Source organism: Branchiostoma lanceolatum, chromosome 18 (genome assembly GCF_035083965.1).
Source record: "Branchiostoma lanceolatum isolate klBraLanc5 chromosome 18, klBraLanc5.hap2, whole genome shotgun sequence".
NCBI lineage: Eukaryota > Metazoa > Chordata > Leptocardii > Amphioxiformes > Branchiostomatidae > Branchiostoma > Branchiostoma lanceolatum.
The window spans coordinates 783,369-808,584 of record NC_089739.1 but is presented as its reverse complement, the minus strand read 5'-3'; the positions used below and the strand labels follow the sequence as shown (position 1 = coordinate 808,584).

Here is a 25,216-nt window from a genome sequence, read left to right as displayed (position 1 = left end):
AAGCTGCAGTTCACGCATGCGCAGTATGGAAAACTGGCCAGAGGTGGAATAAAAATTTTTTGATTGTAAAATAGTTGAGGTGAGAAGTGGGCGATTACGGGAGGTTTTAGGCGGATTTTTACCTTGACAGACGCTGCTACCTTTCCGACGTGTTCTGTGGGTTCTACTGGAAGGATTCCCCGCTGTAACGGAAGAGTAGACGTGACAGAAACACCCCCACACCCCTGACTGGTGATGTCAGGATGGGACGGGACGATGATGTAGACCGCTGCTGACTTCCTGACTGAACAAGAATCGGTTTTTCTGAGACATAAATAATCGCGACAGTTTCTCCTCACCATGTCCGGGGAACTCCCGACCCGCCAGCCGGACCCAGACGACGGGCCGGCCGTGCCCGACATCGTGCCGCTCACGGAGTACGACACATTCAGGGTGAGGAAAAACACAACACATTTTTTATACCCACCATCTTAAAAATACCTGTCCGAAATTTAGTTCCAGTGTTTGCGTCAGGTCTTTATATTTTCTTAAACCAGTCTTATACCTACACTAGGTGTAGATATGAAAAGGTTTGGGTTCGGCTTCTGTTTCTGTAGTTAGACAAACATTATTACATTCCCAGCCGTCGCAGTCATCAAAATGAAAATATTTGTCGACATAATCATCCTGATCAAACGTAACGTTCCCGTGTTGTTGTTTACATGTTTATCAGTACACTAACGGTCATTGAGATAGCGGGTTACTCTCAGCATGGGTGTTATTTTGTGTAAGATAACATCAGTGTAACTTACTAAATCTACAAGCTTTGTGAATAATTGTTTCAATAAGAAAACGTAACAAATTGGAAGAGGCAGCCCAAATCGAGTTATTTTGTGGGTGGATTTCTATCTCCAAGCAGATGTAAGGGGTAGAGATCAGAATATTTACAGTGGATGTCAGTTAGAAATAATTCCTTTACTTTTTTCTATATCATAATCTTTATGAGTTTTCCCGTTTACAAGACTGTAATCTCTGTCTTGTGGTCAAGCGATTTACCTTTTTACCAATTTATTTTACAGTTAGAAATGATTAATGCATTTGTCATCTCAAATTCAAAATGAGGACAACGAGATCAGCGACTTTTCCTTTCGCTACATGATAATCTTTGCCTATGGATAGGATTCACCTGTTTTTAATCGCAAAACGTTGGCATGACATGACGACATGTTCTGCTCCAGTAATCACAGTCAGGTATGTCAGACCTGTACCTGAAGGATTTTATTGTCCACGACCTGTCTATAGAGACCACTCATAGGACGTGATGAAAATGCTTACAGACAGGGGGTCACTATAGACAGGATTATTGATATTTACTTGGGTCAATGACACCAAAAAGAGACCACAATGGCCTTGTGGTTTTGAAATATGCAGTGATGGCTGCTTGTACAGGTTTGACTTTACACTACACCAGTATCTGTTTTCATGTAAGATGTCGTTTTGTTTACATTCAGCTTATAGTAGCTACCGGTACATACATGTACTACACTATAATGATGACGTCATGATTGCCCGGCTGAGTTCACATCATGTTTGTTTGACTGCACCGTTACCATGTAGCTCCGAGCGTGCCAGGATCCAATTTAGGGGCAATTTAGCAATTACTGAAGAACGGCTCCTAACCAACAATGCAAGACTGTGTGTGGATAAATTACAGACACGTTTCAGGAACATTCCAGTACTTGTAGTGACATTCCTGTGTGGAATGTACAACAATAACAGACTCGCAAATTACAATAATTTTGTTACCTGCAATTTTAAAACTACAAATTACAATTTTGTGTTTGTATTCTTTGCCTGCACAGGGCTCCTAACCAACATTTGCAAGATTGTGTGTCGATAAATTACAGACAGGTTGAACAGCCCATCTTATCTTGTACTAGTGGCATTCCTGTGTGGATTGTACTTTTAGTTTAAGTGCAGGACCATATAACAATTAACAGATTTGTGAATTATAGTATTTTGGTTACCTGTTATTTGTAAACTCTCAAATTACCCAATTTTTTTCCAACAATTTCATGACATGATTATTTTGGGCCATGTAGAATCAACCTAAGTACTTCCATTTCGTCTTTGTGTTCTAATACTAAACCCATTTCAATAATGTTTTAAGTATTATATTTCCTGAATATGAGAATCAAGGCAATAACTGCGTGTTGCCTTACCTAAATGTGGATTGTGTTTCTATGATATAGTATCATACGGCATTATGACAAATATGCGTAATGTACAGAATTCATAACATCAATATCAGAGATATTGTAATCAATACACAAGTGCACAGATGGTGCAGTAAAACACAGCTTGAACCATAGGCTGTAGGCCTCGGAAGGAGAGTCTATATATATACCGAATATATACCGGGATATCGGGTGATAGGCTGAGCGGATCCCGAACTTACCCGAAAGCCGACCTCGCCCGAAGGGCGCTCGTAGGTGGGCGCCCGAAGGGCGCCCCATGGCGCCGCAGGCGCTAAGCGAATTCCTCGCGGAGCGAGGAATGAGCGATAGGTACGAAATCTCATTTCAAACAACCTAATTTTCTGCTAATTCCTTCGACTCAGGCACTTGGCTTGGTGGTGATTCTCATGTTTGGTGTCCTATTTACCCATGGAAAACACCTAGTTGATAAAAAAACCCGATGACAAAGGACGATACGAGGCATTTTGTAACGCCCAAAAATCCTTCTTTTCCCGACATGACCGTTACCGGCAGTATGCACGGCACCGCTGTTCACAGAACAATGACATCACGGCCGGCAGATTGGACCGGGCCGGTGCCATGCACGCAAGGGGTTTCGGCACCGCTATTAACTAAGCTATCATTATGATAAGCCTTGGAAATGCCAGGATTGTGAACATAGATATCTTATTCATCATATATTTGTCTACCAGCATTGTACATGCGTTCCTATTTGCTTCTTACGTACTCACTAGATATCGTACTTCTATCCAGATTTACCAGCTAAAATCAGACGATAAACGTGCTAAACCTTCCATTAAAACGACTATGACGTATCTCCAGTGTAACACATCTTTTGTGAGCATCCTGTTACTTTGTTACGTTGCAAAATGGGGACTGCAATGGACAGTAATAGGCAATATTTAACCTCCTTGTAATAGGTCCGGATTGGCCCCCGAAAGATCGAAGACACCCCTTCTGGTAACGGTGACCAGGAGTGCTGATTTCGTACCCTTAGATATTTTGAAGTTAGCTCCTCCGAGCGGCTGTCTCACATTGGACGACGGGGGGCCGTCGGGAGTATTTGCATAACTATGGGGTAGGATGTCTTACGCAACTGCTCAGCGGGGAAGACAAACTCGCTATTGTTTTGAGTCCGCGGAGCTGAGGCCTACTGCCCATGCTTGAACCGACACAGGCCACACTCATTCAGTTATTAAGTTACATTGTAGTTTTCTAGCCTACTTGCTAAAAAAGCCTTACAGTTGCAGTTTGCTACATGTATCTGGGGACTATACTGGAGAAAAGGTTACTGGTTTGCCATGGTACATAACACTGTCAGCTTGGGCAGAGCGTTGGTATAAAACATGGTTTCCCTGTCCTAATTCATTGAAACAAACGTCACTCACAAAGACAGTGGATACTGTTATGTCTGAAACGTCTGGCTGTTTCAAAGTTTTATCCAGATGCTTGAGTAACTATTTTTGTCAGAGAGTGGGCAAATGCTTGAAATAGAACTTATGATAACATTAAACATGAATTCAGTATATTATATGAAATGTTAAATGACTGCAAACAGGACATATGTAACAATGGAACCTGTAACACTACTAGTAATAGATGTTGCAGGTGTGCTTCCATTATGCAAATTGTAAATTAATGATAACCCATGTTGCCAAAAACATATTGATGGATTTAGAGCTACATGCTGTAGTGCTGGAAACAAAGCAAAGATACATAAAGTGCATGTCTAGCCCAAATGCACAACTGGAAAAACAGATGTTTAGAATTTCAAATCAAACAGATCATAATGATTCATATAGTGTTTGAGTGAGTGAATGAGTACATGTACATGTAAGGGCCTTTAACTTGTATTGTTTTCTAGCAAAGGTCCATGTCTCCATGCTTCATTCAAAATCATTGTATGGGCTGTACATGTGGGAAAGGGCTACAAGTACTTAAGTAGAAGGGCTATATAGAGTTCAGTGGTGATGTAAAATATGCTGTTATATTCCCCAGTCGAAGGTCCATGCCTCCATGCTGTGGGCCATCGGGAAGGCATACGGCGGACTGGTGCCTCCGGAGCTGCAGTGGCCGTTCTTCACGGACGACGAGGTTTGTAGCTTTGTTTGTTTTGTCTTTAAGCCTCAAGCGTCAAACCTTTAAATTTGCATGTAAAAGAGCCCTACTTACTTATCGAGAAGAGAAGGTGTGACCTGGTGTGCTTGGCTACTAGTAGATACGCGAGCTGTAACAAATTGGCTACTAGCTAACGGAAGCGTCATGCTTCGTCCTGATTAGTCTGAGGTTCAACCACTTTACCTTTCTTTTAATTTTTTTATCTTTTTAATGCATGATTTTTTAAACACATTTTTGTTGTTGTTTACAGGGTACAGAACAGCTGACGCCGTTGTTAGTCGGCATGCTGACAGCCGGAGAGCTGTACTGTATGATCTGTTGTTGTTGACATGTTTGTTGTTGTTGTTTACAGGGTACGGAGCAGCTGACGCCATTGTTGGTCGGCATGCTGACGGCCGGAGAGCTGTACTGTATGATCTGCACCCAGCTGTTCCGGGAGCCGTGCGACTGGGGGGGACACTGGAGCGTGATGCGTTTTTGTTTACATGTTTGTTGTTGTTGTTTACAGGGTGTTGAACAGCTGACGCCGTTGTTGGTCGGCATGCTGACGGCCGGAGAGCTGTACTGTATGATCTGTACTCAGCTGTTCCGGGAGCCGTGCGACTGGGGGGGACACTGGAGCGTGATGCAGGCGCTGAGCCGGCGAGGCATACAGGCCATGGAAGACGAGGAGAATGGAGTCTCACAGGAGAACTTACAGGAGGCACAGCCGATTAACCTGGTGAGTGTGTGTGTGAGTGTGTGTGTGTGTGTGTGTGTGTATGCCTGTGTGTGAGTGTGTGTGTGTTTGTGTGTGTGTGTGTGTGTTTGTGTGTGTGTGTGTGTGTGTGTGTGTGTGTGTGTGTGTGTGTGTGTGTGTGTGTGTGTGTGTGTGTGTGTGTGTGTGTGTGTGTGTGTGTGCGTGTGTGTGAGTGTGTGTGTGTGCGTGTGTGTACTGGTGCGGTATACAGGCCATGGAAGATGAGGAGAATGGAGTCTCACAGGAGAACTTACAGGAGGCACAGCCGATCAACCTGGTGAGTGTGTGTGTGAGTGTGTGTGTGTGTGTGTGTGTGTATGCCTGTGTGTGAGTGTGTGTGTGTTTGTGTGTGTGTGTGTGTGTGTGTTTGTGTGTGTGAGTGTGTGTGTGTTTGTGTGTGTGTGTGTGTGTGTGTTTGTGTGTGTGTGTGTGTGTGTGTGTGTGTGGTGTGTGTGTGTGTGTGTGTGTGTGTGTGTGTCTGTGAGTGTGTGTGTGTGTGTGTCTGTGTGTGTGTGAGTGTGTGTGTGTGTGTGTCTGTCTGTGTGTGTGTGCGTGTGTGTGTGTGTGAGTGTGTGTGTGTGCGTGCATGCGTGCGAGTGTGTGTGTGTGTGTGTGTCTGTGTGTGTGTGTGTGTGTGTCTGTGTGTGTGTGAGTGTGTGTGTGTGTGTCTGTCTGTGTGTGTGTGCGTGTGTGTGTGTGTGAGTGTGTGTGTGTGCGTGCATGCGTGCGAGTGTGTGTGTGTGTGTGTGTCTGTGTGTGTGTGTGTGTGTGTGTGTGTGTGTCTGTGTCTGTGTGAGTGCGTTATGTATACCAACAGGAGGCACAGCCAATAAACCTGGTGAGTGTGAGTGTTTGTGTGTGTGTAAGAGAGTGTGTGTGTGTTTGGGGGCATGTGTGTGTCTGTGTCTGTGTGAGTGTATGTGAGTGTGTTTGCAGTGCAGTTTTTGTAAACTATGTTCTGTCAGAGGGAGTTCTGGGGATCTCCAACTTTTTGTCCTCTAAGAGAAGAGGCAACGGTACCTTATCTATGTAGGCTGTTTCGGGAGCATACACACTAGATGACAGTTTGTCAAAGCTTTGCACTCATCACAGAAAACCCATGTTACTCATTTGGGTGGGAGAACTGTAACCTCGGATACAGAAGAGGTATTTGTATCAGTTACTGTAACTTGTTGTTCACCAAAGTCCCACCTGACCAATGTTACACATTGTTGTTGTTCATTGTTGTTTTTGTTGTTTACAGAAGTCCCACCTGGCCGTGCTGGATGCCCTGATGGAGGCTTACATTAACGAGGTCATCAGTATTGAAGGGGTCGTCACGGCAGTCAAGTAAGTATTCCACCTGTTTACCTTCCACAGAGGTAGGGGTGGATACCGGTTCGCTGGACCTGATTCGGACCTTTATAACATCCAAGAACAGATTCAAAAAAACCTGAAAGCCAAAACCTGAGTCCAAAAAAAACTGAACAAAGTGAAAATAATAATTTTTCTATTTTGTTTGATAAAAAGCTTTTTGAGTCTCCCCTCTGACAAAAAAGCATTTTAAATAAGTGCAACATTCAAATATCAAACACTGGTTTGTCTTGAAAGTCTTCTCACCAAGGAACTTTTATAGTTGTTCGTGTCAGTATTAATTCCCTATGCTTAATATTGTTCTAATAAAACAAAACATCAACTGAACAGGATTTTCCTAAAACCAAAGAAGGATTTGGCGTGGCCCTATTTTTAGGCACTAGAAATCCAGTCTTTATCTAAGACATAACGAAGCATTCATTTTGCCATCTCCCTAACAATGCCCCCCTCCCCCCAGGAAATTTGCGACCTTCAACGCGTCACAGGAGCTGCCGTATGACATGGAGGACGCTCTGCTGTTCTGGTTAAACAAAGTGGGCAGGACTCTACAGGACAGGAGGGGGTCAAAGGTAAGGAAATAATAATTTGACTTCTTGGACATTTTGATACAGATGTATACTAGTATTTGGTTACTACATTCATCAGTTTGGTACTTTTCCCACATGGAGTGGAAACCAAGAAGTTTTAATCCCAGAAAGCCTGACTTGGACGCTGTTAGAGGGACTCTGACAATGGGCTCCAAAACCTGGCCATGCATGTGACTGAGAATGACAGAAAGTAACCTGTGCATACAAATGTCTCAGTATCTGAAATGATGTGTACATGGAGGGTTTTTTTCCTGAATCAACTAACCCCTCTCATAGCTATAGATTGGAGTAGCTAAATTACAGTGCGGGTGATTAAGAGGCCAAATGTCTCACAAAAGATTTGTTGTTTCCCACAGAAGGTGAACGCCCCGGAGGGCGGTGACCCCTGCGGCTGGGACCTCCCCACGCTGGATGACATCCTGAAGGACCTTAGCGACGGGCGTGTGCTTCTGGCCGTGCTCTGCTTCTACTGTCCCAACCACATCCGCCCGGAAGGTCAGTCATGCCCCCTAGCAGAATTACCCAAAACTGCTCTCCTCTACTGTTGTACTGACATATCAAATAATCTTCACACTCAAGGCTTCCTTTCGTTTGCATCATCTTGAAGCCACGTTTTTCTACAAGAAAACAGCTGTCAAACATTCAGCTTCGTCTTCAATTTGTAACCTGTACTGTCAAACCTGTCCAAGAAGACCACTCAGGCGTCCGATAAAATCTGGTCTAAGTGGACAGGTGGTCACTATGAATGTTATAGACAGGATTCTAAAGGAGTCTTCGGAAAAATTGTCAAAACCACCAAAATGTGATCACACTTGATGTTATCTTATTGTAATAATGATTTTAAAAATTCCATCCCGTACAAAACCCTAGTCCCAGTTGTTAAAGTTCAATGTTTTTCCTGACAGATGGTCAGCTTGGATCACTGATTTCGATGTCGGCGATTCAGTTGTCTTTGCCAGCAGGGCTAGCCCTTTGTAACAGCCACAGGCTAGTTGTGAAGCCCTTCCTGTGTGTGCTGAACAGCCAAACCATTAAATACTGTCGTGTTTTTCCTGACAGATGGTCAGCTTGGTTCCCTGATTGCCATGTCGGAGTCTGTGCGGAACCTGTCTCTGGTGCGGCGGTTCTGCGACCAGCATCTCGGCGCCATGTTCCACCTGTCCTACGAGGACGTCCTGTACAGCCCCGAGGTCCTCAAGCCAAACATCAAGGTGGGTTTGTTTGTTTGTTTGTTTGTTTGTTTGTCTGTTTATTTAGAATCTCCATTAGTAAAATACATCATGTACTTACTAGTCTTCCTGGGGTCCTGTTCTGGTACTGTATACAATTTACAAGGTTAACATAAATACACATGATCATTGTCTTTTACATCCCCTCAGTCCGACTTTGTATGACTAGTGTAAGTGAGCCTGACCACCCCCATGTACATGCAGCATCCATTTAATAGCTCCCAAGTTAAAAGGTCACCCACAATTCAGCAAATTACTCAACCATTATCAATCTTGAATAAAATTACAGCCTAACTGAGGCTACACAGTTACTCAGCAAACCTAACATTGATTGAGAACTAAGATAAAATGTCACAGAGGGGTCAGAGGTCAGTGACACTGCCTGAAACGTATTGACTGTTAACAAACTATCCAGTTGCTTGAGTTTGTAACTGTTATATTGCTTGTGTTACATGTTTACATCTTGTGTGTTTTTCAGGCGTTCATTGCTGAGTTGTTCTGGTGGCTGGAGGTGGTTCGACCGGATATCGTCCAACCTGCTCTAACCAACCACCAACAGACAAGTCAGTACAAACTGTTCAATATAGATTTAATCATCAAGACACAATTTTAATCTTGAGAATAGGTGCACTGATGCCATGTGACCTAAAAATGTAGGTGCACAGAAAACATTTCTCTCTCTCTCTCTATCCAATTTAACGTCTTTTGTTCCCCAACATGGGGGTTGGACGTGCTTGCACATGGATGGGGAAGCCCCAGAACTCCTCAACAAGTGCGTGTCCTTTTTTGTAGCAAGAGTTTTTACGGCTGGATGCCCTTCCTAACGCCAACCCAAACCCTACTGCTGGGCTTAGGACATGGGAAATGTATGTTAAGTGCCTTTCCCAAGGGCACAACGTCTGGGTGCATGTCCAGACATGTCTGGGTACTCCACTGGGGATTGAACCTGGGTCTTATCCGTTCATAGCCGGATGCTCTGCCACTGTGCCACACAGACGCCACGCATTTGGGGTGCACAACATACATATACTGTAGAATAAAGTAGACCGTAAGCAAAGTTTGATAACAAACCTTACTGCCTCTCTCCAGAACTTGGATCTGATATTCTTAAGCTAACTTGAAAATTTCAAACAAAATGATTATACATTTTGCAACAAAGGTTTTATTGATTTTTGTAAGTGAACACATTTAAAGAATTTATACTCAAAAAAGTAAAGCACTGACATCCTCAATTGAGGTGAAGCATTATATTTTATTCTTAATTGTAAAGTGTGCCTTTACGTCCATATAACCTATCTACATGGAGGTGTACTGCTGCACCCCCAGTCAAAAATTAGGTCCACAGCTCCAGTTTTGGATATGCACCCAATATTTTTAGTTTTCACGTCAGTTTTGTCTTCTTTTGTTGTTGTTTACAGTTCCTTTTGTTGTTGTTTACAGTTCCGTTTGATGCCGAGGTGTCCTCCACCCCGACCCGAGCCCGGCCGCGCCCGAACGTCCCGATCAGCCGAGCGACAAAGCGGAGTTTCCAGACTCCGGACCATGACAAGCCTAGCAACAGGGACACGCCTAGCAACCTGAGCATCACGCCGTCGCACAGCAGCCCCGACATCAGCAGACACACGCCGCTTCTGGCGCTCCGACACCGCGCGAAGCAGAACAGCCAGCAGGGGGAGGGTATGTCTCACATTTGCCGGCAAATACTCATTATAAACTATAAATACTTGTAAAGCAGTGCTGATATCAGCAGACATACGCCGCTTCTGGCGCTCCGGCACCGCGCAAAGCAGAACAGCCAGCAGGGGGAGGGTATTTTTCACATTCGCTGGCAAATACAGTTGTTGCAAAGCAGTGCTTACTTAGCAGACATACGTCGCAACACTAATGGAAATCTTATTGAACCAAAACAGGACAGCCAGCAGGGGAAGAGTATGTTTGACATTCGCTGACCAATACCCATAGTTAGTTGGGGAGCAATTTTGTCAATGTAATTTATTTTCTTGGTCCTCCAACATTATTTCATGATTCATTTTTTTTTTGGTAAAAATTCAGCATGGGCCTCAAATTCAGTGGGAAACTTGAGCCTGACTATATCCAGAGTCTCTCCCTCAAACTCAAACAGTTATAATTATTATTATGCTCTCAATCCAAAAAACAACAACTAAGATTGCCGTGTCTATAGTAATACAGTAGACTCCAGCTATTTGCATTACTGTTAATAGCATATTTCGGGGATATGCATAAAATTATGAAAACCCAAACCATTTCCCATTCACTCCATTATAGATAAAATGGCATAATTGCATTAGCCATTTTCGCATACTCCGGCTATTTGCATAAAATAATGCCAATGGTAACAGGTAAAACTGGTTGAACATGTCAAAGTCACTAACTCTTATGGATCTTATGCAAATGTCATTCAGATGTAAATCGAGTATGAATAGTTTCGATGGTTAGACAACACCATAGGAACTGTTATTGTCCTTTGTGTTTTGAAAAAGCTGTAGCTACTCCATTGTCATTTGCTGTGATAGGATTCAGAAGAATAGAATTGCCAATTTCTCGCTAAGTTTGCCATTCTTTGCACTCAACATGTGTAAATAAACTGATGATATGCTTATGAATTCAATATGATACATTTTGTATAACCTGGGAGTGAGTGAATTTGACACAGTGCATGTGTGTCTGTTTCCTTCAAGTGCCATCCTGGTAACCACAACAACCCCCTCCCCCTCAGTGCCACTCATTTTGTCCCCTAGGGTTAATTGACTACTCCTTATAATTGCATAAAATACACTGGCAAATCAGTTATGCAAATAAGCGGATTCTACTGTATCATGATACTATCATCTAAGATCTTTTCTTATCCTTCAGGTGAAGAAGTCCTCCACCCTTTAAGAAGATCAAACTCCTTAAACTCCGCCTCAGACGCGGCGGTGCAGGGCTCTGTCATGGCCTGGCCCGAGGTCGCCAATAGCAACGGGGGAGTGCCACGCCCAGGTCAGGAAATCTTCACCTTTTGGCTGTTTTTCAAGACCTATTCACTTTTTCTTCCTATGTCATAATGCACAAGTGGATGCAGGGCTGAATATCAAATCAATCTTGTTCTGTACACTCAGCTATTATATGAATGTAAACCCTTTGCACAACAATTGTACACTAACATCTACTAATGAACACAAGATAACAGTTATTCAAACAACTGGATAGATTTTGGAAATGGTCAGACGTTCCAGACAGCATCCACTTCTTATCGTCAGTGACTAGCTAGCTGGAGTAAGATCTGAGGTTCCCTGTCGATAGGTACTGTCAGTGTGGCTGCTCTCTGAAACATCTGACTGTTTCCAAAATCTATCCAGTGACTTGTTTCAGTAACTGTTACCTTGTGTTCATTAGTTGATGTTGTTGTACAAATACAATGAGTAACTGTTATTCTTGTGTATCCTTTTACCTGTATGTCTAACGTTCATTTACGTACCAAGTTTTACGGACTGCCAAACTGCCTTTAAGATAAAGAAAATTGAATGAATTTGGTCCTGTTTGTGTTGCAGGTAACGTAGGCCACGAGTCCCATCAGGACCTGGACCTGGAGAGCGTCTCCTCCCGCCCTGAGTCTCGCTCCGACCGCGGGGACAGTAGCCTGGCATCGCAGGACGCTCAGGCCCCGCGGGAGGCCGCCAGGGACAGTAGCCCGGCGACCCAGGCACCGCGGGAGCCTCTCATGCCTGCCGTGCTAAGGTAAGGTACTGTACATGCAGAAATGTTCGCGGCGGTTTTATGTTCGCGGTAAGCTCTTCGCCGTGAACTTAAAAAACCCCGCGAACATTTCTGCCTGTTTCTCTGTAGTGCTACTCCTGTTTCAAATGCAAACTTTGAACCACGACGAACACTCCATTTTCTCCTTAACGCGAAATTAAAACCACACGAACTTAAATGCATTTACAGTATAGCAATTTTAACCCCTGATACCTTATCTGACATGATTGCTAACCAGTATTAGTATTCTGAGCCATGGATGTGAATTTTAATAACATTAGTTGTGAAATGATATTGCCTATTGTTTGTATATTAATTTATTGTTTTTTTTTATAAATGAAATAGGTGTTAGATGATTGCATGTTGACTGGACTGCCAAACTAAACTTGTTTGGAAATTGGTTTTAATTCAATTTGTTGAAGACATCTTGAAACTTCTGTTCTCAGACCGTCCAAGGAGAAAACCAACGCCTGTAAAAAGGAGGATGAGCTAGGAGAGGGTCCGGACAAGTCCGTCACGAAGATCGACCGCACGGGCCGGCTTCGCCACACCGTGGTATCAAGTGACGTGGACACCATGGATCAGATTACGCCCATCAGCGAATCAGTGAGCAGCTTCTCGCTGTCGAGTTCAAGCGACGTAGTGATGGGTTCGCAAGGGGACTCTGATTCAACGATTAGCTCGGAAAGCTGCTCAGCCAATCGTCCGCTGGGATTTTACCTCGCGCCTGTGTCGTCAGCGATGTCATACGATACCACAGATCATCCAGAAGCGTGTGCGATTCCGACCACTGGGAAAAGCTACACCGTCGCTGAGAACATGTATACGACAGAGTCCGCGCAAGCAGCGGGAATTCCTGTCATCGACGACAACGTCGGGAGGGCAGCGGCCCTGGAAGAAGAGACTCCCGGAACTACAGAAGACGGGGACGTCGTAGAGTCGCCCAAACTTCACAGTGAGACTTTAGACAAGGAGTCGCTCCAGAAGGAGTCACTCCAGAAGGAGTCATTTCAGAGAGAGTCACTCCAAACTCAGAGAGAGTCGCTCCAGATGGAGTTCCTCCAGAGAGACCCAGTACCAATCCAGACATGGGGGAAGGGTGACAAAAACTGTAACGGCAGCATTCCCATGGCAACGACCCCACAGGAGGTCAAGGTCGCGACCTCTGGTCACGTGACCACGTGGGGGCGGAACCGGGCTTCGAGAGGGAGCACTCCGGAGGAACAAGAAAACGGACACGGGACGCAACCGCTCGCATCGCAGATGGTGAAGCTGCGGCTGAAATTAGAGGAAAAGAGGCGAACGATCGAGAACGAGAAGAAGAAGATGGAGCTTCAGTGGAACCGGCAGAGACAGAGAGTCGGCAAGGCGGCGTTTCTGCACGTCATCTCGCAGAAGAAGGCCACCCCGACGAAAGAACCGGCGCCAGAAAACTACCATTACGACCGGGGTGACAATAACGGGAGGATCCGATTCGACAAGAACGAAGTCCCCGCTCCGTGTATGACCGGTTTCGCCTCGGCAAAATCATCTATCCCAGAGGAGGTCACTACAGAGGTCAACCAGGAACCCGTGTTTTCTCCGAAACAGCCCCCCGATCTCCCCATGTCGCCTAACGAAGTCACCAGCCCCGGCGACGTCATCGACCTGAACGAATACAACACCTCCTTGGAAAGACTGAACAGTGACTTGTCCCTTATCCAGAAGGAAATCGCCCGGTTGTCTCACCACCAGGATGTTCTGAAGAGCCAGTCGTCGCCACCGGCTAAGGAGAGAGTCCCGTCATCACCTAAGGTAAAACCGGTCTCTTCCAAGTCGTCACCGAAAAGCAAGGAAAAGAATGTGGCATCGTCCACGCCCAAAATGACTCATGCGAACATAGCGGGCACCGTGTCGATTGCATCGTCTGTTTCTTCGAACCAATCGCGGTCCTCGAAAAAGCAGCTGAGCAGAGTGACAGCGATGGAAGCCTCGCCGACTATTGAACATGTTCAGCACCGGAGACTAGCTGCCAGCCAATCGGACCAGACGCTGGGATTGGGGTCGTCTGGTCCGCAGTTTGACGCTGACCTCCCCAGGAGCGAATCCGAGCAGGGGCCGGCGACGTCGCGTGTTGATCACGAGAACGGCGCGGTGAACGTGCAGACGACGTTTGACAGCTCGGTGGAACAGTGGGCGCTGACCGGGGAGGTGTGCAAACCAGAGGACAGCAAGGAGGTCAGCTGTTATTTCGTTACCCTAAAAGTTGTCAGATTCATCGCCTGTGACTATCCAATATGATAATTTTGTGACTATATCTTGAGTAAGTACATGAAAAGAATATCATTTTTGGATGTATGTCCGCTGACTCTGACCTTGAATGTTTGACCTTGAATGTTTGACATTGAGTGCTTGATTACAACCTTGAATAATTGACCTTGAATAATTGACCTTGAATGTTTAATTACAACCTTGAATGTTTGACCTTCAATGTTAAATTACGACCTTGAATATTTGACCTTTTGCAGGAGGCTGCGTTACCTGAGAGCCCCGAAGCGGAGGGAAAGGCTGCCGCTATGGGGTTCTTCTCTTTCAACTCTGTAGACGCAGATAAGGTAAGTACGGGACGGAAGAAATTCCCTCACATTTCTAATTATCATTGTATTTACCAGGGATGGCATGCGGCCTGTTTTCAGGTGTCCCTGGACACATAAATTTGCTCAGAACTCGAACATCCACACATTGCATGGATTGGCTTGTGTCCATGCAAGATTATTCCAGAGTCAAATGTTCATTCTTTTAAAGATTCATGAAGGGTCGCAGCAATCTCCTGTGAAAAAAACAGTCCTACATGTATGGTGGTTGAAAAACAGTCACCTAATGGCAGCTTACTGGTGATCTTGATCATAGCATTGGCACACAAATATACTTTGCTAGCTGCATGTACAATGTAGAACACTGATTTTGTCCCTCTGCAGACGAAGGAGGAGGTGACGAGAAAACGAGAGCAGTTCCTGCGCGCTCGGATGAAGCGTGAGGAGCAGCTGAAGGTCAGACAGATGGAGAGGGAGGCTGAGCAGGAGAGGGAGAGGGAGGAGAGAAAGTAAGACTTACAAGGCTTCTTTAAGACATTATTGTTAAGGGAGGAGAGAAAGTAAGATGTTACAGCTTCTTTTAGACATTACACAGCTTTTTTAAGATTTACACAGCTTCTTTAAGATTTACACAGCTTCTTTAAGACATTAGTGTTAAGGGAGGAGAGAAAGTAAGACGTTACACAGCTTCTTTAAGACGTTACACAGCTTCTTTAAGACGTTACACAGCTTCTTTAAGACGTTACACAGCTTCTTTAAGACGTAACACAGCTTCTTTAAGATTTACACAGCTTCTTTAAGACTTACACAGCTTCTTTGTTAATGTTAAGTAAACATTCTTAACAATGTCAAGGAGTTTGGAATCCTAATAAGTCATGCAGATTTGGGTCCATTCAAAAATTCATACTTTCCTAGAACTATCATAGGAGCATCCTCACTAGATAGCTTTAAGCAATTTTGCAGTCAGATGTGCAAAGGTTAGGTATGACAGGTCGTTCTATGTAATATAACCAGCTACTGCTGCACTGCATGCCCGTGAAGCTGGTGTGTTACACCGAAAGGCGGTTTAACCGACTACTACTACTAGTATACAGGCACAGATACACAGAACATGATGAATGAAGGTTCTAAGATTCCCTTTCCCTGTTCCAGACGTCGACAGGAAGAAGCTGAGCAGAGAAAGGCGGAGGAGAAGATACGGAAGGAGCTGATCTATCAGGAGTACCAGAGACGGAAACACGAGCAGGAGCTGCAGCAGCAGCAGCAGAGGAAGGGGGCGCGGCCGAAAAAGTCCCGCCCGAAGTCTGGGCCGCCTACCGACTCACACAAGGGGTCCTCTTCATCAGGTTTGTGGGTGTGGTTTTATAACAATAATGAATAAGGGCGCACGGCCCAAAAAATCCTGTCCCAAATCTTGGCCTCCTATAGATGCACACAAGGGATCCTCTTTTAGTTTATTTGTGTGCGTGTGCGTTCGTGCATGCTTGCGTGTCTTGGGGAGGGGTTATGTCCATAAGGGCACATGGCCAAAAAAATCCCGCCCCAAATCTTGGCCTCCTATAGACACACACAAGGGGTATGCTTCAGGTTTGTTTGTTATGGGTGCACTGTCGGAAAAGTCTTACCCCAAACCATCTACAGTATAGGCTGAAGGTCACACTGTACTAGATATACAATGTATGTACATGTGTTTCCCGTCCCAGATGTTTCACATGAAAATGCTCTGCACACTGTAATCTATGTTAGATGAGAAACTTTGCTGAAGACTTGTTTTCCCCTGTTGTTCCCCCAGGAGGTTCGCGGCCGGCGAGTGTTGTGGAGAGTCGGGATGAGACCAGCGGGAGCTCAGGGAGCGGGAGGAAGACTCCGGACTGGGAACAGTCGTCACAGTCCTCCACCAGCGAATATACAGGTACGTCTTTTCTGTAGTCCTTTGGTACAATTTTAAGGAAGGAAAGTATTGTTTCTTGCCATGTTGTCTGTGTGTGCGATTCAGTGTGTGTATGTGCATGTGTGTGCGTACGTGCGTGTCTGTGTGTGTGTGTGTGTGTGTGTATCTTTGTGCATGCGTTTGAAAGTGACCGTGTGTGTTTCTGCAATTATTTCAACATACGCAATTTAGCCCCACGAATTGTTGGCTCCTCACAATCTAGACCCTGGCTGTGAAGACAAAAGTAACCCTGTTCTCGATGTTTCAGGGCCGAAGCTGTTTGTGAAGCCCAGCACCAAGTCGAACCGCCACATCATCATCAACGCCCTGAAGGACTGCTGTCTCGCCGGCGAGGTCAACAACCAGGTCAAGGGCAAAGTTTTAGAGGTGAGAGGTCAAAGGGTAGAGAGATTTCACAAGATAATCCAACAACCAGGTCAAGGGCAAAGTGTTAGAGGTGAGAGGTCAGAGGGAAGAGATTCCTAAGATATTCCAACAAACAGGTCAAGGGCAAAGTGTTAGAGGTGAGAGGTCAAAGGGTAGAGAGATTTCACAAAATAATCCAACAACCAGGTCAAGGGCAAAGTGTTAGAGGTGAGTGGTCAAAGGGTAGTGAGATTTCACAAAATAATCCAACAACCAGGTCAAGGGCAAAGTGTTAAGTGAGAGGTCAAAGGGTAGAGAGATTTCACAAGATAATTCATCAACCAGGTCAAGGGCAAAGTGTTAGAGGTCAAAGGGGAGAGATTCCTAAGATACTAGGACAGAGTGACATGAAAGCTCTTACATATATATTAGAAAAGAGAGCGTTTTATGAAACTGTTGTGAAACATTACATATACCTAGCCAACGTTTTGGTGTGGTCTGTTATCTTCCTCAGGGCACCAGTAATTTTGTCTAAGCAGCTTACTTTGTTTACTTATTGGATGTTATTTCCAGGCGCTCGCCATGTCCGGGTCGAACCACTACGTGATCCTGTTCCGTGACGCGCGGTGCCAGTTCAGAGCGGTTTACTCCTACAACCCTGTTTGTTTGTTTGTTTACCTGTTGTTTATTTCCAGGCACTCGCCATGTCCGGGTCGAACCACTACGTGATCCTGTTCCGCGACGCGCGGTGCCAGTTCCGAGCGGTTTACTCCTACAACCCTGTTTGTTTATCTATGATTGTTTATTTCTAGGCGCTCGCCATGTCCGGGTCGAACCACTACGTGATCCTGTTACGTGACGCGCGGTGCCAGTTCAGAGCGGTTTACTCCTACAACCCTGTTTGTTTGTTCGTTTATCTATGATTGTTTATTTCCAGGCGCTCGCCATGTCCGGGTTGAACCACTACGTTATCCTGTTCCGTGACGCGCGGTGCCAGTTCCGGGCGGTTTACTCCTACAACCCTGTTTGTTTGTTTGTTTACCTGTTGTTTATTTCCAGGCGCTCGCCATGTCCGGGTCGAACCACTACGTGATCCTGTTCCGCGACGCGTGGTGCCAGTTCAGAGCGGTTTACTCCTACAACCCTGTTTGTTTGTTCGTTTATCTATGATTGTTTATTTCCAGGCGCTCGCCATGTCCGGGTCGAACCACTACGTGATCCTGTTCCGCGACGCGCGGTGCCAGTTCCGAGCGGTTTACTCCTACAACCCTGTTTGTTTGTTTGTTTGTTTACCTGTTGTTTATTTCCAGGCACTCGCCATGTCCGGGTCGAACCACTACGTGATCCTGTTCCGCGACGCGCGGTGCCAGTTCCGAGCGGTTTACTCCTACAACCCTGTTTGTTTATCTATGATTGTTTATTTCTAGGCGCTCGCCATGTCCGGGTCGAACCACTACGTGATCCTGTTCCGTGACGCGCGGTGCCAGTTCAGAGCGGTTTACTCCTACAACCCTGTTTGTTTGTTCGTTTATCTATGATTGTTTATTTCCAGGCGCTCGCCATGTCCGGGTCGAACCACTACGTTATCCTGTTCCGCGACGCGCGGTGCCAGTTCAGAGCGGTTTACTCCTACAACCCTGTTTGTTTGTTTGTTTATCTATGATTGTTTATTTCCAGGCGCTCGCCATGTCCGGGTTGAACCACTACGTGATCCTGTTCCGCGACGCGCGGTGCCAGTTCCGGGCGGTTTACTCCTACAACCCTGTTTGTTTGTTTGTTTACCTGTTGTTTATTTCCAGGCGCTCGCCATGTCCGGGTCGAACCACTACGTGATCCTGTTCCGCGACGCGCGGTGCCAGTTCCGGGCGGTTTACTCCTACAACCCTGTTTGTTTGTTCGTTTATCTATGATTGTTTATTTCCAGGCGCTCGCCATGTCCGGGTCGAACCACTACGTTATCCTGTTCCGCGACGCGCGGTGCCAGTTCAGAGCGGTTTACTCCTACAACCCTGTTTGTTTGTTTGTTTATCTATGATTGTTTATTTCCAGGCGCTCGCCATGTCCGGGTCGAACCACTACGTGATCCTGTTCCGCGGCGCCCGGTGCCAGTTCCGGGCGGTTTACTCCTACAACCCTGTTTGTTTGTTTGTTTACCTGTTGTTTATTTCCAGGCGCTCGCCATGTCCGGGTTGAACCACTACGTTATCCTGTTCCGCGACGCGCGGTGCCAGTTCCGAGCGGTTTACTCCTACAACCCTGTTTGTTTGTTTGTTTACCTGTTGTTTATTTCCAGGCGCTCGCCATGTCCGGGTCGAACCACTACGTGATCCTGTTCCGTGATGCGCGGTGCCAGTTCCGGGCGGTTTACTCCTACAACCCTGTTTGTTTGTTTGTTTATCTATGATTGTTTATTTCCAGGCGCTCGCCATGTCCGGGTCGAACCACTACGTGATCCTGTTCCGCGACGCGCGGTGCCAGTTCCGGGCGGTTTACTCCTACAACCCTGTTTGTTTACCTGTTGTTTATTTCCAGGCGCTCGCCATGTCCGGGTCGAACCACTACGTTATCCTGTTCCGCGACGCGCGGTGCCAGTTCAGAGCGGTTTACTCCTACAACCCTGTTTGTTTGTTTGTTTATCTATGATTGTTTATTTCCAGGCGCTCGCCATGTCCGGGTCGAACCACTACGTGATCCTGTTCCGCGACGCGCGGTGCCAGTTCCGGGCGGTTTACTCCTACAACCCTGTTTGTTTGTTTGTTTGTTTACTTATTGGATGTTATTTCCAGGCACTGGCCATGTCTGGGTCGAACCACTACGTGATCCTGTTCCGCGACGCGCGGTGCCAGTTCCGAGCGGTTTACTCCTACAACCCTGTTTGTTTACCTGTTGTTTATTTCCAGGCGCTCGCCATGTCCGGGTTGAACCACTACGTTATCCTGTTCCGCGACGCGCGGTGCCAGTTCCGGGCGGTTTACTCCTACAACCCTGTTTGTTTACCTGTTGTTTATTTCCAGGCGCTCGCCATGTCCGGGTCGAACCACTACGTGATCCTGTTCCGCGACGCGCGGTGCCAGTTCCGAGCGGTTTACTCCTACAACCCTGTTTGTTTGTTCGTTTATCTATGATTGTTTATTTCCAGGCGCTCGCCATGTCCGGGTCGAACCACTACGTTATCCTGTTCCGTGACGCGCGGTGCCAGTTCCGAGCGGTTTACTCCTACAACCCTGTTTGTTTGTTTGTTTACCTGTTGTTTATTTCCAGGCGCTCGCCATGTCCGGGTCGAACCACTACGTGATCCTGTTCCGCGACGCGTGGTGCCAGTTCAGAGCGGTTTACTCCTACAACCCTGTTTGTTTGTTCGTTTATCTATGATTGTTTATTTCCAGGCGCTCGCCATGTCCGGGTCGAACCACTACGTTATCCTGTTCCGTGACGCGCGGTGCCAGTTCCGAGCGGTTTACTCCTACAACCCTGTTTGTTTACCTGTTGTTTATTTCCAGGCGCTCGCCATGTCCGGGTCGAACCACTACGTTATCCTGTTCCGTGACGCGCGGTGCCAGTTCCGAGCGGTTTACTCCTACAACCCTGAGAACGAGAAGATCCACAAGCTGGTGGGGAACGGGCCCTCCAACATACTGGGCAAGATGATCAACAGCCTCTACAAGTACGTGTGCTGGTTCGCTTGTTTGTTTGTTTGTTTTATTTATCAATAGGGTGGCATCTGTGTGGCATAGTGGTAGAGCATCCGGCTATGAACCAATTCAATCCCCAGTGGAGTACCCAGACATGTCCGGACATGCACCCAGACGTTGTGCCCTTGGGAAAGGCACTTAACACGTATTTCCCATATCCTAAGCCCAACAGTAGGGTTTGGGTTGGCGTTAGGAAGGGCATCCAGCCGTAAAAACTCTTGCTTGAAAAAAAGACTTGCACTTGATGAGGAGTTCTGGGGCTCCCCCATCCATGTGCAAGCACGTCCAACCCCCATATATGATGGGGAACAAAAGATGTAAAATTGGAGAGAGAGAGAGAGAGAGAGAGTACAGTTCATTTGACCACTGAAAGTACAAATGTACTTGGTAAATGATCACAGCAGGTGGCCACTGTCGACAAGTAATTTGTTAAGGTCGATTTAAAAATGCTTGAAGGGACCACCAAAGAATGGCTACAATGGACAGGTGGTTATTATGTAGGGGTAGTCACTTGTACGGGTCTGACTGTAGATATAGTAATGTGTAATCTTGAGAGAAAGGTCAGCAATACAAAGTTATAAGACTTAGTGATCTTTTTATTCCTTGTTCCCAGGGCTCGAAATACTGGGTGCATGTGCACCTGTGTGCACCCAAAATTGGAGCTGTGCACCTGATTTTTGACTGTGGGTGCACCAGTGCACCTAGATATTTTGTAGGTTATTGGGTAAAGGTACAATTGAACACTAGTATACAAGAAATACTCTTGAAATGTAAGTATCAGAAAAAGAAATAAAACCTTTTGATGTATCTTATTTGATGTATCACTTGTTTGAAATTTTGAAGTTAGCTATAGATAGAACAACAGATTGAGGTAGTAGCATTTTATGTTTAGCTCACATTCAATTTGTATTATGTGGTGCACCCAAAATTCTTTCTGTGCACCTAATTTTTTTGGTTGGGTGCACCAGTGCACCTATTTCTAAAAATGAATTTCGAGCCCTGCTTGTTCCTAATATACAATGTAACTTGTTACCCTGTCCACTGCAGGTACTACAGTGGAGGGAAACAGTTTGTAGGAATCCCCTCAAAAACCATGTCAATGCCAGTTGTTCTAAAACAGCCCCCTATAGACTTGGTGTGGATACCGGTTCGGCTTAATAAGGTTTAAGTCCAAGTTTAGGTCCAGAGATTTAGGTTCAGGTCCGGACTTGGACCTGATCCTGTCCAGTTGATGTTTTGTTTTATTAGACCAATATTAAGCATAGAGAATTCATACTGACATGCACAACTTTAAAAGTTCTTGGTGAGAAGACTTTCAAGATAAACAAGTGTTTGATATTTGAATATTGCACTTGTTTTAAATGCCTTTTTTGTCAGAGGGGAGACTCAAAACACTTTTTATCAAACAAAATAGAGAAATATATTTGTACTTTGTCCAGTATTTTTTTGACTCAGGTTTTTGGCTTTCAGGTTTTTTGGACTCAGTTCTTGGATGTTATAAAGGTCCGAATCAGGTCCAGCGAACCGGTATCCACCCCTACTATAGACTGATATTTGCAAAGCATTTGATTAAGCATTGCCTCCTGCCCACATGTTCCTTACCCTCTACATGTACCAAAATCAAACATTTCCAATAATATATTTAGACATGCATTTGCAAAGCATTTTTATTGCCTCGTGCCTACATGTTCCTAACCCTCGACATGAATCTTCCCACTGCAGATACAACAGTGGAGGGAAGCAGTTCGTCGGAATCCCCTCCAAAACCATGTCCGTGAGCGTGGACGCTTTAACCATCCATAGCCATCTCTGGCAAAGTAAGAAGTCCGGGAAGTGAACGTTCGTCGACGCTTTTCGTTCCGAGACTGGGGCGCGTCAGTCGCCAATCTTGTGCATCACATCCTGCTGTTCGCAGCTATACCAACTCTCAATCATGTATTTATAACAAAGCCATTTACGATAAGCCAGAATGATACATTTAAATGTTTCCTTCACTTGTAGTATGTGTATGCCTTTTCAAAGGTAGCAGTGTTCTCTGTTAACCATCCCTTGCTGTGTTTCTGTGTACCACATTTTTGTTGGTTACAGCAAAGCCATTTACTAAGCCAGATACATTTAACCTTTAGCACACTGAAGTCGCCGTTTGGCACCCACTTCCCTATTGGTTACAGAGTTAGGCAGCAGGGAGAAGGTTAACTGTTGTGCTAGTACACCGTATGTGTTTTCAAAGGTTTCAGTCTTTCTCTAGTGTTAACCATTGCCTTGCTAAGGGTGGTTCTGTGTACCACATTTTTGTTGGTTGCAGCAGAAGGCGGTAGGGTTAGGGTTAACCCTCTCCATACCAAGGGTGCACCCGTGCAGGGTACATGTCAGTCAGTTTAAAGACAAAGTTAATGTGTATAGTGTTTAATAGTTAACATGTAAGATAGGTAGTAGAATTTCATCTTTCTTGTTCATGTACTTTATATCTCCCAGTTGAGATTGACACATATTTATTGATAGGAAATGTTGTTAGCATGTCTTTGTTACCAGTTTTGGGAGTTCATGGTGGTGTTGCACTAAGTCTTACTTTTTGATCTCCAAGCAGGTCTACCGGTCAGGGCTATTTGTTGGTCTTTTGTGTTATTTTCTGTGTTTATGCGTCTCTCGCTAGTGGTGCATGCTTTTACGGGGCTACACTCCTGCTGAAAAAAGGTGTCGTAGAGCAAAATTGTTCATTACTAGAAAGACGTGCGAAATGTTTCAAAAACATTTGTAAAACACGGAGACTGATCCTTACATCTGCTTGGAGATTACTTTTTTCGGTCCCTGCCTCTGAAGAGCAGGATATAGCAAATGAGTTAGTAAGGGCCTGTTTGAATAATGCAGCAATGGTTTGAGTTGATCTGTCAGTTTGATTGAAAGGTGTCACATGATTGATTGACATGGCATTTGATTGACAGTTACAGTTCATTTGTGTCTTGTAATGATTGACACACGGCTGTCTCAAGGAACCATCCCAGGACAGAAATTTGCTAGTTGGGACGGAAAAAATTTCACCCCGACTGTCGGATAAAATCTGATCTTCATATCATGAAATTGATGAAAATGTATTTTTCGTATAAGATTAAAATACAGGTTTAACAACGAAAGTTAACAACATCAGCTCCCAAACAATGAGTGGGACGGAAAATGATTCAAAGCTGGAGACAGCCCTGTATCTGATTGACAGTTATGGTTCACTTGTGATGATTGACACTTGATTGACAGGTCAGGAAGTGATTGACAGGCATCATGTGATGATTGACAGCTGTGTGCTCTACATCAGAATTATGCATACATTTTCTTAAATTTATACCAAACTCAACATCCATGTTACCATAGTAACCACCTTGTACTTGTGGTGTGACTCTTTGTCATTTTGAATGCCATGATGATATTTATAGTAGGAAAAACAGGAGATTTAGTTAAGAGTGCAGGAATGCAGTGTGAATGTGCAATGTGCTGTCCAGACCCTTAAGCCCCCCTCTCACTGGACCCGCGGCACACTGGCGGCGTCGCTGCAACCTAGAGTCGATCTGTGTTACCCTTGACTTTATAATGTTAATAGTATGCAAAACATACAAGTATGACTAAAAAGACAACAAAATACAAAAAGCATAAAACAACTTGTTTTTTAATCAATAAAATTCGTTGAGCGCGGTGTCAAATGGTGAGGTCGCCAACGTGTGGTGGGCCAAGTGAGATAGGGGCTTCACACTTACATAGTGGACTTCATGGTGTACAAGATAAGCACTTGTACTGTATTTACTAGTCAACTACTGTATTATACACTCATAATTATGTTGAACATCTTAAGAAGTTGGCAGACGAAAATGCGGAATGTTCGCGGTATTCATCCAGGAGATTCCACGTTTTTATAGTTAGTTCAACCCAAACAATTGTTGAAAGCTTCTCTTTGCATTTAGTTCCCCCATAGCTGCTGAGATCACTAGTGCAATTTTTATTTTTTTGCATATAGTTTGAAAAGATTGAGATGTTTTTGATGTTGGAATGCGTTTTTCACCACCATAACCTTAAGTCAAAGAGTGACTTTAGTCTCAGATTTTCCTGCGAGAAGAAACAGAACAATCTTGAGATACAGAGAAGGATGCGAAATATACAATGAACAAAATACATCTATGTCGTATTTCTGTACCCATTTCAAGACTTCATGTGACATTGTATATTAATCACTATATTAATGTGCACAAAAATTGAGGTTTGTCTGGTTTTTCAGACATTTTTTTCAGACATATTTGTTATTGGTAGGAAAGCCCTCTATTCAATTAAGTTACTTTGGTACTGCTGCAAATATCTTGTCCAGAATATGCAGATTATGTTATAGTTTCTCTGATGTCGCTGCAACTGCCTTGTCCCGAATATGCAGATTATCTAGTTACGCTGGCGTCGCTGCAACTGCCTTGTCCTGAATATGCAGATTATTGAGGGTTTATTTCATGTAGCCAGAAGTATTGATAAACGATCAAGAGTTAAGTTAGAAGCATCTTTGTTTGATCACAACTTGGCAATGCTTGTTGTTGTTACATTTATGCACGAATAGATGATATGAAGAATAGAAGACATGCATCCATGACGCTTCTGACATTGTGACGTA

At 44.9% G+C, this 25,216-nt stretch overlaps 1 protein-coding gene across 5 annotated transcripts; it reads left to right on the top strand.

Annotated features, from left to right (window-relative positions):
* The first annotated feature begins 3 nt into the window (after nucleotides 1-3).
* Nucleotides 4-23,924, top strand: LOC136424464 (calmodulin-regulated spectrin-associated protein 1-like). 5 transcript variants are annotated; one of them, XM_066413070.1, is made up of 19 exons: nucleotides 6-432; nucleotides 4,236-4,331; nucleotides 4,864-5,076; nucleotides 6,338-6,423; nucleotides 6,905-7,016; nucleotides 7,391-7,529; nucleotides 8,094-8,245; nucleotides 8,742-8,826; nucleotides 9,704-9,940; nucleotides 11,138-11,263; nucleotides 11,815-12,001; nucleotides 12,466-14,236; nucleotides 14,527-14,613; nucleotides 14,977-15,101; nucleotides 15,745-15,938; nucleotides 16,385-16,504; nucleotides 16,791-16,909; nucleotides 20,389-20,552; nucleotides 22,303-23,924. In XM_066413070.1, exons 1-19 carry the CDS (start codon nucleotides 340-342, stop codon nucleotides 22,415-22,417), a joined length of 4,221 nt encoding a protein of 1,406 aa, XP_066269167.1. In that variant the 5' UTR covers nucleotides 6-339; the 3' UTR covers nucleotides 22,418-23,924. The 5 variants fall into 5 exon arrangements, with proteins under 5 accessions (XP_066269162.1, XP_066269163.1, XP_066269167.1 ...); XM_066413065.1 differs by lacking the exons at nucleotides 20,389-20,552; nucleotides 22,303-23,924 and adding an exon at nucleotides 18,073-18,352 and having other exon boundaries at nucleotides 4-432; XM_066413066.1 differs by lacking the exons at nucleotides 20,389-20,552; nucleotides 22,303-23,924 and adding an exon at nucleotides 17,826-18,013 and having other exon boundaries at nucleotides 4-432.
* Nucleotides 23,925-25,216: the final 1,292 nt, after the last annotated feature.

What these genes read in the sequence shown, in the direction of transcription:
- LOC136424464 (XM_066413070.1), top strand. Translation starts at nt 340, where the DNA reads ATGTCCGGGGAACTCCCGACCCGCCAGCCGGACCCAGACGACGGGCCG. An exon ending in AGGCACAGCCGATTAACCTG is followed by an intron (nt 5,077 to 6,337) that starts GTGAGTGTGTGT and finishes TGTTGTTTACAG; the next exon opens with AAGTCCCACCTGGCCGTGCT. An exon ending in GAACAGCCAGCAGGGGGAGG is followed by an intron (nt 9,941 to 11,137) that starts GTATGTCTCACA and finishes CTTATCCTTCAG; the next exon opens with GTGAAGAAGTCCTCCACCCT.